General features: G+C 46.7%; 1 protein-coding gene across 1 annotated transcript in view; it reads left to right on the top strand.

The window, feature by feature from the left end:
* Nucleotides 1-16,814, top strand: part of LOC311513563 (leucine-zipper-like transcriptional regulator 1) — a gene marked incomplete at its 5' end in the record, with an annotated part of 88,342 nt that overhangs the window by 9,684 nt on the left and 61,844 nt on the right. The window contains one exon of the mRNA XM_084615484.1: nt 6,831-6,987. Within this exon, the coding sequence (XP_084471610.1) occupies nt 6,831-6,987 (157 nt within the window). The remainder of the gene's footprint in view (nt 1-6,830; nt 6,988-16,814) is intronic.

Genomic DNA, 16,814 nt, shown 5'->3' with positions numbered 1-16,814 from the left:
AAACCCTGGAAAGTCCCTCCCTATGAGCACCGGGTATGGGAGTTTAGGGACTACACCTGCTGCTACCTCAGTAGTGTTCTCCTGGATTTCAATTTTTACTGGGATGGTGGGGTAATAACTAACTGTCCCATGGACGCATGTCACCCCAGTGCGCTTTACCTGCAGCAGATGACAACACTTCACAAGCTTCCCTGAAATAAGCGTGATAGCACTCCCCAAATCAACTAGTGCCGTGGTTTCTGCCACATTTAGTTTTACTGGTCTGGTGTATATATGCAGGGTTAGTGCGACCCCCACCAGGTGAATTAGGGAGCATGTGTCTGCCCAGTTCCCCAGGTTACACTGCATAGGCTCCTCGGCATTGGGACACTGTGCAGCTATGTGTCCCCACTCCCTCAGGTGTAACATCTGTATGGGGCCCTAGGCATTGCCCAGTCTCTCGGTTTGGGCAGTCTAATGATACTATCCTCTTTCCCCTCAGTGCTCCAACTGTTTGCGGCTTCTGATGGGTCTTCAGCCTCTCTCTTTTTCCACTAGGCCCTCCTGGGGGCCCAGTTGCCCAAGCTTTGGGGCTTGGTGCTGCTTGTTTAACCCAGGGTGCCTTAAGATGCTTTAACCTTAAGTGGTTGGGTCAGTTCCCTTGCCGTCCTTTGCCTCTCTACTGGTGCGACAACCTCGTCATAGGTGGAGGGTTCATTCTGGCTTACCCAGACACAAAGGTCTGGCGGTAGTCCCCTCATGTATCGGTTGATGGCTCCAGGTGTCCTAATTAGCCTGCCTGCCTTAATTGGTTCCAGCAAGTTCCTGATTGTTCTGGAACTGCCTGTTACCTTACCCAGGGAAAAGGAACCTGCTTAATCTGGGTGTAAACAGTACGGGCTTCTCCCGTCAACATAGCTATCGCCTCTCTGGAGGTGGAGTACCTACGCTGATGGGAGAAGCTCTTCACTAAGTGCTACAGTGGGATGTAAACCTTAACACACTTAAAACTGCCTTCACCAAACAAGGACATTCCACCAGAGAAGTAGATTGCATCATGGAACAGGCCACACAAATACCCCGAGAGAACCTGCTTCAATACAGAAATAAAACCCCCTCTGACTGCACACCAGTAGTTGTCACTTACCATCCCACACTGGAACCCATATAAGATAGCATTAAATATTCACAACCCATACTCTATGGGGTCCACATTCTGAAAGAAATCTTTTCTGAACCCCTCTTCTGGCCTTCAAACAACCCCGCAGCTTCTCCAAAATCATCATTAGAAGCAAGCTCCCCACAGACCAGGACACATCAATTCAAATCTTTACCAGACCCCTGCCAGAACAACAGATGCAAAACCTGTAGACATATCTCCATGGCTACGATGATTGACACCCCCTCCCCAATACACCTTTCAAGATCTGAGAGTCCTGCAACATGTGGCATACCTTATCTGGTGCACTAAATGCCCCAGTAACAACTATGTGAGTGAAACCAGACGGGCACTATGCTCTCGAATGAGCTAACAGAAAAATCATAAAAAAAGAAAAAAACACCACGTGGGTGAACACTTTTCAGAAAATGATCACTCTATCTGACTTCTCAGGAAATCTTCACATCTTCAAAAGAGACTACTGGGAGCTTAAATTTATAACTTTGCTAGACCCTAAAAATCATGGACTAAATAGGACTCTAGATTTATGGCTTATTACAACAATCTCACCAACAACCCACTAACAACTTCTCTGACAAGTTGCCTCCCCCCGGCCTTTCCCCCCCATGACTGAAGGGTTGTTAACAGGCCAATTCACCTTTAATGGTCCCTTGCAATATGGTGTCCAGAAATAGACATATATGCCACAGATCAGAACAAGAAATGCCGTGTGTTCTGCTCCAGAGGGGTTTTGAGTCCAGGCTTTCTGTAGCCTCATAGGCAGAGGGGCTCATGTATGCCTTCTGCCAATTCATTTAATACCAGGAATCCTGAGGGAACTCGGACAAGGTTCAGCCTCAGTTATTATGCTAGACCCAGCGTGGCCCAGACAGCTCTGATACTCTGAGCTGATGAACCTATCAACACACCACTTGTTCTATCTGACATGATTTTGCAAAACAGAAGTGAGATCTTTCACCTCTTTCATCATTACATCTGACAGTGTGGTTGTTGGCTGATTAACTGCCTTTGAAAGGAGCTGTTCAAATGAAGTCCAGGACAGTTTGGTACATAGCAGAAAAACCTCTACTATACTGAGAAATGAAACAAAATGGAAGAGGTTTTCTATTTGGGCTCCAAAACATTTCCCTTGTCAATTCCTCTTTCTGCTACTCAGGACTGTCTGCTAGCTCTAACACATTTGGGGCCATCCATCAGATCCATAAGAGTACATTTAGCAGTAATAGCTGCATACCATCCTCAATTCAGGGTTATACTGTATCTTCCCACCCTACAGTTGCTAGATTCCGTAAGGGTTTTATTCATGTTTTTCCACCCAGACCAAGGGGCTCCTCCTTCCTGGGACCTCAACACAGTGTTAACTGTTTAGTGGGACCTCCTTTTTAGCCACAAGCAACCTGCTTTTTTGATCAACTGTCTATGAAGACTGCTGTCAAAGTTTGACTCAGACTCACAATTTATCAGACCACTCTGTTTTATTAGCAAAGCTGCTCTGCTAATACATTTAGAGTGGGGCTTGTGTCTCTTAATTTATACTGTTTTTGGAGAACAAGTTACAGAGAAGTTACAGACAAAAGAAGAAAAAAGATTTTAGTCACCACCCTTCGAGATCCCTGAGACCAGTCACGTATCTTCAATTACCTGCCACCCTTAACAATCTCCTTTAACAGCTTCCAGTTAACTTAACTAATTGCCCTTCACACCTTCCATTCTGATGCCTGATTCTTAGACTTGCTGGCTCTGTCTTAATTGCTTCTCCATTCAAAAGCTAACTGTCCCTACATGTGCTCCCTCAGATACTTTGTAACATGTTTTGGCATGCCCTCTCATATACAATGTATCCAGCATGTCCCCTTATACAACGCTATACTTATATAATGTTATACTTCCACACTGCTTACATCAACTCATAGGTTAGGGGACATGCAAGCCCTTATGGATGGTCCACCTGACATGACATTCCATAAAGATAGGCCTCACTCCAAATTCCTGCCTAATATTGTTTCTGATTTTTATTTAAATCAGTTGCTTCCCTGCCCAGTTTTCTCCCTCAAGTGCTACTCTCACACCAGGGGGAAGCCAAATGGCACACCCTTTGACATAGTAGGGCTCTAACATACTACCTGGATGGGATCACATCCTTCACAAGATCCCACAGACTGTGTGTAGCCTTTTCAGATAGGGTTAAGGTTCAAGCCACTTCCACCCAAAGGTTGTCCAAATAGATAACTAACTATATTAGATCCTGTTATGAAGTAGCTAGGGTAGATTTCACTTGGATGTTTTGGGGTTCACTCAGGCCAGACAGGGGTTTGATCAATATCTGCCTTTTAACCCTGGGTGTCTTGTGACTGTGCAGCTTTTGTCCAGAGCTTTGACCCCAACAGCCAGCCAGCGGCCCACAAGGCTCACTTTGCCTTTGCCCAACTTGGTTACTTCAGAAGAAGTCTGCTTTTCTGAAGTCCAGGGTCCGTATTCTGCTGCTTTCCTTTCTTCCTTGTGTCAGGATCCTGAACTCGACCATCTCATGGTCACTGCCTCCCAGGTACCCATCCACTTTTGCTTCCCCTACTAATTCTTCCCGGTTTGTGAGCAGCAGGTCAAGAAGAGCTCTGCCCCTAGTTGGTTCCTCCAGCACTTGCGCCAGGAAATTGTCCCCTACACTTTCCAAAAACTTCCTGGATTGTCTGTGCACCACTGTATTGCTCTCCCAGCTGACATCAGGGTGATTGAAGTCTCCCATGAGAACCAGGGCGTGCGATCTAGTAGCTTCTGCGTGTTGCCTGAAGAAAGCCTCGTCCACCTCATCCCCCTGGTCCGGTGGTCTATAGCAGACTCCCACCACGACATCACCCTTGGTGCTCACACTTCTAAACTTAATCCAGAGACTCTCAGGTTTTTCTGCAGTTTCATACCAGAGCTCTGAGCAGTCATACTGCTCTCTTACATACAGTGCAACTCCCCCACCTTTTCTGCCCTGCCTGTCCTTCCTGAACAGCTTATATCCGTCCATGACAGTACTCCAGTCATGGGATTTATCCCACCAAGTCTCTGTTATTCCAATCACATCATAATTCCTTGACTTTGCCAGGACTTCCAGTTCTCCCTGCTTGTTTCCCAGGCTTTGTGCATTTGTATATAGGCACTTGAGATAACCCGCTGATCACCCCTCTTTCTCAGTGTGAGGCAGGAGCCCTCCCCTCTCACACACTCCTGCTCGTGCTTCCTCCCGGTATCCCACTTCCACACTTACCTCAGGGCTTTGGTCTCCTTCCCCCGGTGAACCTAGTTTAAAGCCCTCCTCACTAGGTTAGCCAGCCTGCTCGCGAAGATGCTCTTCCCTCTCTTCATTAGGTGGAGCCCGTCTCTGCCTAGCACTCCTCCTTCTTGGAACACCATCTCATGGTCAAAGAATCCAAAGCCTTCTCTCCAACACCACCTGCATAGCTATTCGTTGACTTCCATGATTCAGTCTCCTGTCTCTCTCAGGGATGCAAGAACTATGTTAGTTCTGTCTCCTGAGTTCAGTCTCAGGATAACCCCCACTCGATTTAGCTTGATGGCTTTGTTTAGTGCTAATATGTAAACTAAGGCTAAACAAATTTGTTAGTCTAAGACAAATTGGTTTATTGGCTTTACCTGGGCTAGACCATCTGGTCTTAAACATGCTCTAATAACATTATAGAGAACATTTATAATTTCATATATAATGTTACATATGTTTCACAAACATATGTAACCACTTCCCCTCTGCCCAGTGGGTGCTCGACCCCCTGGCCCTGCTTCTTCCCACCCCTGCACCGCCCTTGCCCCACCCCCATTCCACCCCCTTCCACCAAGTACCCACCCCTGCCCTGCCTCTTCTCGGCCTCCTCCCCAGAGCGTGCCACATCCCCATTCTTCCCCCTCCCGGAAAGTCCTTAGCACCGCCAAACACCTGTTAGGCGACGGGCAGGCTGGAAGTGCTGGGAGGGAGGGGAAGGAGCAGGGACGCAGTGCACTTGGGTGGGGGGAGGAGAAGGAGGTGAGGATTGGGGAGGTTGGCTGCTGGTGGATGCGGAGCACCCACTAATTTTTCCCCATGGGTCCTCCAGCCCGGAGCACCCAAGGAGTCAGCACCTATGTTCACAATTATATTATTGACCAGGGTGGTGTTAGCTTTCAAGGCATGTTTTGTACAAATGTTATTGCAGTAATGCTTAGGATGTGAATACATGTGTGCCTTGGGTCACATTCACCCATGCTCATGAGAGCTCATTCCACCAGAGCTCAGGCGGTTTCTTCAGCTTCTATATGAAACATCCCTATTTCAAAATTTGCACGTCAGTGACGTGCGGATCAGTCCACACTTTTACCATGACTCGTCCTTAGTTGAAACTTCAAGATCAGACTCCCACTTTGGTAGAGCTGTCTTGCATTCATTATTTAATTAGGACTCCAAGAACCCATAGTAAGGTCACTGCTTGATAGTCATCAGAAGTGGAATCTGTGTGGACAGTCACTTGAAGAAGAAGGAACAGTTATTTACCTTGTAACACACCTTCAAGGTGTGTTATTCACATGGCTTACACAATCCACTTCCTTTCTGTATCTACTGTTTCCTGCTCTTCTGGGATTGTGTATTGGCAAAGGAACTGAAGGATCATTAGGCCTACTCTGTCCTTTATGGGTACATTTACACTGCAATAAAAGACCCCTGAATTAGGCTCATGGGGCTCGGGCTGCGGGGCTATAAAATTGCAGGGTAGAAGTTTGGGCCTGGGCTAGAGCCTTTGCTCTGAGACTCTGTAAGAGGGGAGGCCTGGGCTCTAGTCTGATCCTGAATGTCTGCACTGCCACTTCTAGTCCCGCAGCTGGAACCCCATAAGCCTGAGTCAGTTGATCCAGGCTCTGAGACTCAATTCTGTGAGTTTATCATTGCATTGTAGACGTATTGTATGTCCTCAGGTGTGAGGCATGAGAATGTCCAGGGCACAGACAATGGATACTGTTGGCCAGAAAGAATCAAATTTCACACATACAGGGTGCATGTGCCCCGGAAGTGAAATCTAGGTGGACAACACCTCTTTAAGAACTATGACAGGTTTCAGAGTAGCAGCCGTGTTAGTCTGTATTCACAAAAAGAAAAGGACTACTTGTGGCAATTGGTTAGTCTGTAAGGTGCCACAAGTCCTCCTTTTCTTTTTAAGAACTATGGTTACCGTAAGATATCATTCTTTATACACGGATGAATATGTTACAAGATGCTACACATCTGAACTAAAGGTTTGGAATAAAAATGTGTGATGTCAAATATAGCATCATTTGAGAGATTACGTGATTGTGTAAGCACAGTGTGTCATAACACATACACTTATGTGGGTAGAGGCAAGGTTGTGCATTCAGCCTTAACTTGGGCATTCCATTTTGAGTGCTTAATTTTATGCATAAATAATGTTGCATTGACAAAGCTTTTTGTATTTAATATCAGAAAGAATAACCAAGATTATGCTATCACGTGATACTGATTTCTCAGGATTCTGGTGAAAAACCATTGAGTTCTCTTCTCATGGTTAATACTGTTGGGAATCTTCAGTGGGGATTTTGGAATGGATGCTTTGTAATGGTTTTTCTTCTGTTCTGTATAAAATTACAGAATTTCCTCAGATGAGACTGTTTTTCGCTTTTTAAGGAACACTGCCTGAACTTTGTGGTTAAAGAGTCACATTTTAATCAGGTAATAATGATGAAGGAATTTGAGCATCTTTCCTCGTCCCTGATAGTGGAGATAGTACGAAGAAAACAGCAACCTCCTCTTCGAACACATTCCGATCAGCCTCTGGATATTGGTAATGTATTTTCCTTCCTGAACTAATAATCACACTGTTTTCTTGAGACTCTAACATGACTTGGGCATTGTCTACACTCAGGAATAGCAGATTACTCGCCATTGATTGCTCAGTCTAGCGTCACCCATACTGCCTCCTAAGTGCATACAAGGACATGCTAATATTTGCACCGGCTAAGCTTCAGGATTGCTGACATTCTATCAGAAACAGAGCTGATCACAGTGATTCCCATTTGTGACCTTTGGGCTCAATTGTTTCTACTGACTATATCTGATAATGAGTCCTGAGAAAGCTCCAGCTAGTCGCAATACAACCTGGCTGCCCATTTAAGGTCAGCTCAAGGTAATGAAAGTCCTCCACTGGATTGGCCCTAGGTACCTAAGAGATCACCTCCCCTTCCACAGCCACAGCCTCCTGCAAAAGGTGTGTTCCATGGGAACAGTGAAACCATCAAGTAATAAATAGTGGGAGGCTCCTGAATGCAGAAGACAGAACTGTCACAGGAGCAAGACCTAGGTTGTGGAACTAATTCCCCCAATAGGTAAGAATGACCACAGGACCCACTGAATTAGGAAAGAAATGCAAATTCATCTCTTTGCATTATCCTTCCCTCGGTAAGGTTTAAATTCACCCATGCTCATATGTATGTGCACGCTCCAGCTATTTCTCATAAGGGCTGGGAAGGAAGGAAGGAAAGAAGGAAGAAAAGAGAGTTTGCTATAGTTTCTTCTATTTTTAAATACTTACAATGGAAAGCCATTCAGGTCCCTAGATAGACACCTCCTGATCCCTAGTGACATGTTCCACAGCTGGGAGCCCTCTGCTAAAATGTTGTTTGCCCCTGCACTCCATTAGCTGAAGTATCCCTGAAGAGCTGTATAGAGAAATGTGCTCCATGATGTGGACCATACCATTCAGCTTATTTCATAGAATCATACAATATTAGGGTTGGAAGGGACCTCAGGAGGTCATCTAATCCAACCCCCTGCTCAAAGCCAGACCAATCCCCAACTAAATCATCCCAGCCAGGGCTTTGTCAAGCCTGACCTTAAAGACTTCTAAGGAAGGAGATTCCATCACCTCCCTAGGTAATGCATTCCAGTGTTTCACCACCTTTCTAGTGAAAAAGTTTTTCCTAATATCCAATCTAAACCTCCCCCACTGCAACTTGAGACCATTACTCCTTGTTCTGTTATCTGCTACCACTGAGAACAGTCTAGAGCCATCCTCTTTGGAACCCCCTTTCAGGTAGTTGAAAGCAGCTATCAAATCCCCCCTCATTCTTCTCTTCTGCAGACTAAACAATCCCAGTTCCCTCAGCCTCCCCTCAGCCTCTCCTCATAAGTCATGTGTTCCAGTCCCCTAACCATTTTTGTTGCCCTCCGCTGGACGTTTTCCAATTTTTCCACATCCTTCTTGTAGTGTGGGGCCCAAAACTGGACACAGTACTCCAGATGAGGCCTCACCAATGTCGAATAGAGGGGAACGATCACATCCCTCGATGTGCTGGCAATGCCCCTACATATACATCCCAAAATGCCATTGGCCTTCTTGGCAACAAGGGCACACTGTTGACTCATATCCAGCTTTCGTCCACTGTCACCCCTAGGTCCTTTTCTGCAGAAGAACTATTCCTTGGAAAATGTTTGTCATCTTGACACCTGTGAGAAGTGGGGTGGTCAGAGAAAGGCCAGGGCTTAGCATTGTGAAAGGGAGGGTGAGCTAAGTCAGTCTGCAATTTATAAAGTTTCCTCTGATGAGACTGTTTTTCATTTTTTAAGGAACACTGCGTGAACTTTGTGGTTAAAGACTCCAGAGGGGAGAGGAGGATGGGTAATTCCTGCTGCAGGTCTGATGAGGCAGGGTGGTAGGTTGAACCCCACTTTGGGGCTAAGAAGATTCATGGGTTTGACCTATGCCCTGCTGCAGGCTTCAGGATAGGAGTGTCAGTGCACACTAATTACTGCTACCAGATTAAAAAGAGTGATGGGGCATAATAAGCCTGCTGTTGAGGCCCTTATACCAATGGCATGTGTGGCAGAGCCTGTATGTAACAGGATAGCCTGTGTCCAGAATCAGGGCATGGGCAGTAAAGTCCAGTGGTTAGAGCTTTAGGTGGTGGAGCCTGAAGCAGGTGAGTTGGTAGCTGGGGTCTGGAGCCTAGGATCAATCTGGAGTCAATAGCCAGGAGCTGTAGCCAAGGGTTAAGCTGGAGTCAATAGCTAGGAACCATAAATGAGGCAAGAAAGCAAGAATGATTAGGGGTCTGTCTCAGCAGCAGTTCAGGGATGTGGATTGGTGCACATACAACTTCCTGGAACTCCCTTCAGGCTTAAATAGTAGGTCTGGGACAATCAGAGATATAGGGTGGGGCTGCCAGTCGTCAGTACTGTGGGTGGCACTCCCCACAGTGACTGGTCTCCTGGGATGCCTTCTGGCAGTGTGGAAGGGCCACCTGCTTGGCCTCCAGCAGATGTGGTTTCAAGTCCCATGAATCCTTACATTGCCCCTCTTCAGGTGTGCCCTGGGGCACTGAACACAAAGGCCATAATGGTTCAGACCAAAGGTCCATCCAGTTCAGTATCCTGTCTACCAACAGTGGCCAATCCCAGGTGTCCCAGAGGGAGTGAACCTAACAGGTGTAAGCAGTGTCAGGATGAGCTCCACCCTGACATCTGGTGGTGAGGTGTGGCAAGTTGTGGAAAAGAACTTCAGGGGCCGATCTCATTTGCATAGGCACACCCACCACGCCTAGAATGAGACCATAGCTGCCCAAATGGTCACTTTGGCTGCTGTGGGATCCCCAGTGTCTCTGTTATTGGGGCAGGAAGAATAAATTGCTATTACCCTGATTATGGGAACTGTGCTTGGAACTGTACGTGGCCTTTTGTTATGATGGAGGGATTCACCATCAACTAAGTAGCACTCGCTAGGCAAGGGTCATGGGTTCCAAAACTGTGTGAATGGAGAGAGGCTGGGGACAAGTATTAATACTTGGTGGCATGGGCCCCTTGGTGAGGGCCTTACATGCTGATTGCACTTCCTCCTCTCTCCACTGTGGAATATCAGAGCTAATTTTGATTTCATTAGAAGTCTAGTTATAGGCTGCTGAGCTCACTTTGGGCTGACAGTGCACCAGCACTGGGGCTCCCCTACTATAAGCTGAATTCACCTAAGAGCTGAAATCACTGAGTGTTGTGTTAAGTAGTGGGGGAGCCTGAAGATATATTGTGGAGCAATTTGCGGGACGGCTGGTGAAGCAGTTCGACGCGGAGCAGTGTGTGGATGGCAGGAGCTGCTTGTGGGCCGTGGAGCTGAGCGAAGGAGTTCGTGGGGCGGCTGGCGGAGCGGAGCGCAGCTGAGCGAAGGAGTTCGTGGGGCGGCTGGCGGAGCGGAGCGCAGCTGAGCGAAGGAGTTCGTGGGGCGGCTGGCGGAGCGGAGCGCAGCTGAGCGAAGGAGTTCGTGGGGCGGCTGGCGGAGCGGAGCGCCGCTATGGAGCTATGGGGCGGTCAGCTTCAGATCACGTAAGGTGCCTCTTACCCCTGTCCCATTTCCACCCAGATTGGGAGGTAAAGCTCCGCCGATAAACTTTCGAACTCTGGGGCTGCCCTGACCAGGGACAGAGACTTTTGGGGCATTGGACTTTTGGGACTTTGGGTGATTTGGGGTTGCTGGACTCAAGAACCAAAGGGAAAAGGGCATGCCCCAATTTGCCTGGGGTGGGGTTGTTTTTGCTCATGGGTTGTGTTATGAATCCTGTTGGTGGTGTTTCCCCAACATAATGCCACATTGTTTCTCTCTGTTATTAAAAGACTTTTGCTACACTCAGACTATGTGCTTGCGAGAGGGGAAGTATTGCCTCTTGGAGGCGCCCAGCGGGGGTGGTATATATTGGTCCCAGGTCACTGGGTGGGGGCTCGAGCCGGTTTGCATTGTGTTATTGGAATGGAACCCCTAGATATTGAACCCGGCCCTTGTTGCTGCCAACTCTGACGGGCAGAAGGGTTACACAGGTAATGATCTAGTGATCTCTCTCCTGCCATCCATGTCCACCCTCTGACAAACAGAGGCTAGGGACACCATTCCTTACCCATCCTGCTAATAGCCACTTATGGATTTAACCTCCATGAATTTATCCAGTTCTCTTTTAAACCCTGTTATAGTCCTAGCCTTCATAACCTCCTCAGACAAGGAATTCCACAGGTTGACTGTGCGCTGAGTGAAGAAGAACTTCCTTTAGTTTTATTAAACCTGCTACCCATTAATTTCATTTGTTGGCCCCTAGTTCTTATATTATGGGAACAAGTAAATACTTTTCCTTATTCACTTTCTCCACCCCATTCATGATTTTATAAACCTCTATCATATCCCCATCCTTAGTCTCCTCTTTTCCAAGCTGAAAAGTTCTAGCCTCTTTAATCTCTCCTCATGTGGGACCCATTTCAAACCCCTAATCATTTTAGTTGCCCTTCTCTGAAGTTTTTCTAATGACAGTATATCTTTTTTGACATGAGGAGACCACATCTGTACACAGTATTCAAGGTGTGGGCATACCGTGGATTTATATAAGGGCAATAAGATATTCTCTGTCTTATTCTCAATCCCTTTGTTAATGATTCCTAACATCCCGTTTGCTTTTTTGACTGTCGCTGCACACTGCGTGGACGTCTTCAGAGAACTATCCGCGATGATTCCAAGATCTTTCTCCTGATTAGTTGTAGCTAAATTAGCCCCCATCATATTGTATGTATAGTTGGGATTATTTTTTCCAATGTGCATTACTTTACATTTATCCCCATTAAATTTTATTTGCCATTTTGTTGCCTAATCCATTTAGTTTTGTGAGATCTTTTTGAAGTTCTTCACAATCTGCTTTGGTCTTAACTATCTTGAGCATCTGCAAACTTTGCCATCTCACTGTTTACCCCCTTCTCCAGATCATTTATGAATAAGTTGAATAGGATTGGTCCTAGGACTGACATCACTAGTTACCCCTCTCCATTCTGAAAATTTACCATTTATTCGTACCCTTTGTTCCTGGTCTTTTAATCAGTTCTCAATCCATGAAAGGATCTTCCCTCTTATCCCATGACAACTTAATTTACGGAAGAGCCTTTGGTGAGGGACCTTGTCAAAGGCTTTCTGGAAATCTAAGTATACTATGTCCACTGGATCCCCCTTGTCCACATGTTGTTTGACCCCTTCAAAGAACACTAATAGATTAATAAAATATGATCTTCTATGTGCCTGACCATTTTATTCTTTACTATTGTTTCAACTAATATGCCCGGTACTAATGTTAGACTTACTGGTCTGTAATTACCAGGATCACCTCTAGAGCCCTTCTTAAATATTGGCGTTACATTAGCTATCTCCCAGTCATTGGGTACAGTAGCTGATTTAAAGGACAGGTTACAGACCATAGTTAATAGTTCTGCAATTTCACATTTGAGTTCTTTCAGTACTCTTGCGTGAATGCCATCTGGTCCCGGTGACTTGTTACTGTTAAGTTTCTCAATTAATTCCAAAACCTCCTCTAGTGACACTTCAATCTGTGAGAATTTCTCAGATTTGTCACCTACAAAAGACGGTGACAAAAGATTGTCATGCCAGGTTTTTGTGGGTGACATTAGTGAAAGTCTTTTACAAGTTCAGGGGCATGAATGTTACTGGCAGGCTCCCAGTACTACTCTTTGGGGCCATAGCCTTCCCAGTCTACGAGGTACCACAATAATCTGGAGCCCAATCCTCAGACACCTCGTTGCCCTGAACTGGAACTAGTAAGGTGATGGCTGTGTTCAGTCAGGGAAGAGATTTTCAGTGGGTGCTTTCAAGAGGGAAATATGGAAGACTGGGTACAATTTGAGGTTGTGGAGTTTGAAAGCAACAGTTGATTTTCTGATAAATATATAGGGTCCAAGCAATTGGTGGTCTAGCTTGAGAGATGGCCTGCCCATGTTGCAATGCTTAGCAGATAACCAGATCTTCTGGCCTACATAAAAGATCAGTTCCTCCTGTCTCTGGCAGTCTTCTTAATGTCCTTGACATGCCCCGTTAGTTCTGGAATGTGGTGGATCCTTAAACTAAGTTGGTAGCTGACGGGTTTGGGGAGGCTGCTGGTAGTTAACATAGTTAACAAAAAAAAGAGCTTCGCTCGATCTGCTGGCAGTGCTTCTACTATTGCAGCCCAATATGCCGTTAGCCTTCTTGGCAACAAGGGCACACTGTTGACTCATATCCAGCTTCTTGTCCACTGTAATCCCCAGGTCCATTTCTGTAGAACTGCCGCTTAGCCAGTCGGTCCCCAGCCTGTAGCAGTGCATGGGATTCTTCCATCCTAAGTGCAGTACTCTGCACTTGTCCTCGTTGAACCTCATCAGATTTCTTTTGACCCAATACTCCAATTTTTCTAGGTCCCTCTGGACCTATCCCTACCCTCCAGTGTATCTACCTCTCCCCCCATCTTAGTGTCATCCGTGAACTTGCTGAGGGTGCAATCCATTGCCTTTAGGCTGTGACTCCACTCTTCAAATGTGGATTTAATCGCAAGCAATTCCTTATAGAGGATTTTGTACTTTTTTTCTGTGTGTTTTAGCTTCCATGAGTGTTATGTGCAGCAGGTGCTGGGGCCCGTGCATCTGAGAGAGTGTGACCTATATGGTCACATTAGATGCATCGGCTTCCACTAAGAACTCTCTAACTGAATCAGGATGCACCTAAATAGGAGCAGTGGTGAAGCTGATTTTGAGCTGTTTGAAGGCTTCGTGAGCCTCAGATAACCAAACAAATTTGACAGTCTTGCAGAGGAGGGATGTCAAGCCAACTGTTCACTGTGAGAACCCTGGAATGAAGTGGTGATAGAAATTGGTGAAATGTAGGAAACACTGCACTTCCCAAGTACTCCTAGTTGTAGACAGCTTTCATCTTATTTGGCTTCATGCAGAGCGCATGTACCCCAAAAGCTCTGCAGAGGATTGGTTGAAGGTTCACTTTTCCAGTTTTGTATATAGACTATGCTGCTGCTACCTCTCCTGGCCGGTCCTGATGTGGTGTTTGTGCTGCCCTGGATTCTCCAAAAAGACAAATATAATCTAAATGGACAACAATTTATTGATCCAGAATGTCCCTAAATACATCATTGATGAAGTGTTGCAAGATCACAGGGACATTACCAAATGTTCAGTCCAAAGAATATTACCAGGTATTCAAAGTATCTGTAACAAGTTCGCAAAGCAGCCTTCCATTTATCCCTGGTCTAGATGTGTATTAGATTGTATGCCCACCAGAGGTCTTGTTTGGTGAATATCCATGAGTATCTTACATCATCCAGCAAGTCAGAGATTAAGGACGGAGGGTACCAGTTCCAAATTATCCATTGGTTCAAAGCCTCATAGTCTCTAAAGAGGTGCAGAGTCCTGTCTTTCTTCTTTGCGAAGAAGGCCAGGGTCCCTGCGGGAAATGTTGAGAAGCAAATAAACCCTTGGGCCAGGTTTTCTTGAATATTTGCAAAAAGAGCTACTGGTTCTGGTTCGGACATCGTGTAAATATGGCCATAGGGAACCTTCACCCCAGGTTGTAGGACAACAAGGAAGTCATAGTCTCAGTGCAGAGGCAACATGTCCACATTCTTTTTTTGAAGATGCCTACATAATCCTAGTATTTATCAGGAATGTGGGGGGTCGGACCCAGGCGTGGTTTGGTTTGGCCAGTTGCTGTGAGCCCCAGCACACGTGGAGGTGCACTCAGTATTGCCTGGGACTGACCCCTGGACGTGCAACTGTTACTATGGAGGCAGGCCTGCTGACATGCTCAATGCTGAAATGCCGGGGATAGATCACACTGAACTGCAGGATTACATGGGGTTCCTGAATTATTGCTTCCAGGGGCACTGTCTTAGAATCATAGAATCTCAGGGTTGGAAGGGACCCCTGAACGTCATCTAGTCCAACCCCCTGCTCGAAGCAGGACCAATTCCCAGTTAAATCATCCCAGCCAGGGCTTTGTCAAGCCTGACCTTAAAAACCTGTAAGGAAGGAGATTCTACCACCTCCCTAGGTAACGCATTCCAGTGTTTCACCACCCTCTTAGTGAAAAAGTTTTTCCTAATATCCAATCTAAACCTTCCCCACTGCAACTTGAGACCATTACTCCTCGTTCTGTCATCTGCTACCATTGAGAACAGTGTAGAGCCATCCTCTTTGGAACCCCCTTTCAGGTAGTTGAAAGCAGCTATCAAATCCCCCCTCATTCTTCTCTTCTGCAGGCTAAACAATCCCAGCTCCCTCAGCCTCTCCTCATAAGTCATGTGTTCTAGACCCCTAATCATTTTTGTTGCCCTTCGCTGGACTCTCTCCAATTTATCCACATCCTTCTTGTAGTGTGGGGCCCAAAACTGGACACAGTACTCCAGATGAGGCCTCACCAATGTCGAATAGAGGGGAACGATCACGTCCCTCGATCTGCTCGCTATGCCCCTACTTATACATCCCAAAATGCCATTGGCCTTCTTGGCAACAAGGGCACACTGCTGACTCATATCCAGCTTCTCGTCCACTGTCACCCCTAGGTCCTTTTCTGCAGAACTGCTGCCTAGCCATTCGGTCCCTAGTCTGTAGCGGTGCATTGGATTCTTCCATCCTAAGTGCAGGACCCTGCACTTATCCTTATTGAACCTCATCAGATTTCTTTTGGCCCAATCCTCCAATTTGTCTTCTGGGTTACCGGCCCCAATGACAAGAGTGTCCCATTGCTGGTTTCCAAAATGTCTGGTATGGACTCCTGCCAGATAGTGATTTGCAGAGCTTGGGCTGTCTTGGAATTTGTGAAATTGGCAGTAGCCCTGGAAACAGTGAGTGCCCACAGCAATGGCAGCTGTCAAGTTTTGCCACGGAGGCACAGCTAACTTGGAACCTGAAGATGCAGGAAATGTCTGGGTGGGCCTGTCAAGACTTGGGGGCAGGGGTCAGTCCTGAGTGTATTTTTGTGGTTGTGCCCAAGCCAAGACCCACTATGAAGTCCAAGCTTGGTCATTTCCTGATCCCTTCCTGGCTGGGGTCCATGATGCATGAAGCAAGTATGTGTTCTGACTCACCGCAGTAGTAGTGCAAGCTTGTTTGTGCCAAGGTTGCTCCTTCTCCTTGGTGGTCAAGCGTTGGCAGTCCACGTTGACCTGCATGTGTTCAGGGGATGAGCTCGAGGGTGCTAGTGCAAGATGTGGGCAAGAACTGGGTAGAACCCCTCTTTTCCTCTCTCTGCTTCTGTAGCCCATTGTCAATGTGGATGGCTAGATCAGTGAAGGTGTCCAGGCCCGTGGTGGCTTCCACACATTCTGAACCTCTTCACTGAGTCCTTACTGAGTCTGGTAGATCTGGGCTACTTCATTCCACTTGATGTCATCCACAAGCCATCAGAAATGTGCAGCCTACAAGGCAGCTGGCCCTTGTCCCTGTGTGAAGTTCTGCAGGGCAGCTTCAGCGATCACATGCACCAAGGGTAATAAAAAATCATAGACAAGGCTCAGTGCTGGACTGTTCTGCTGGAGCAGGGGGGAGGCCCAAACCAGTGCCTCACCTGTCAGAAACTAATTACCAATCCCACCTTGGCCTGACCGAGGGGGTAGGTCTGGGGGTGGAGCAGAAACAATGACGACACTGGTTAAGGAATTTTCAGGGGTCTCCATCAAACCACAGGTCCTGGCTTGTATAGCGGCGCTATCACTCACACCATGTGTGATGTATCTCCTTATGCATGGGTTGCTTGTGGAGGGTTTTCTGCAAAAAGTTGCAGCACCTGGGCCTACAGAGCTGAAATCTCTGCTTGTACGTGGG

This window comes from Lepidochelys olivacea (assembly GCF_965140295.1).
Source record: "Lepidochelys olivacea isolate rLepOli2 genome assembly, chromosome: 27".
Lineage (NCBI taxonomy): Eukaryota > Metazoa > Chordata > Testudines > Cheloniidae > Lepidochelys > Lepidochelys olivacea.
The sequence above is the reverse complement of the archived record's forward strand: the minus strand, read 5'-3'. Positions and strand labels throughout refer to the sequence as shown.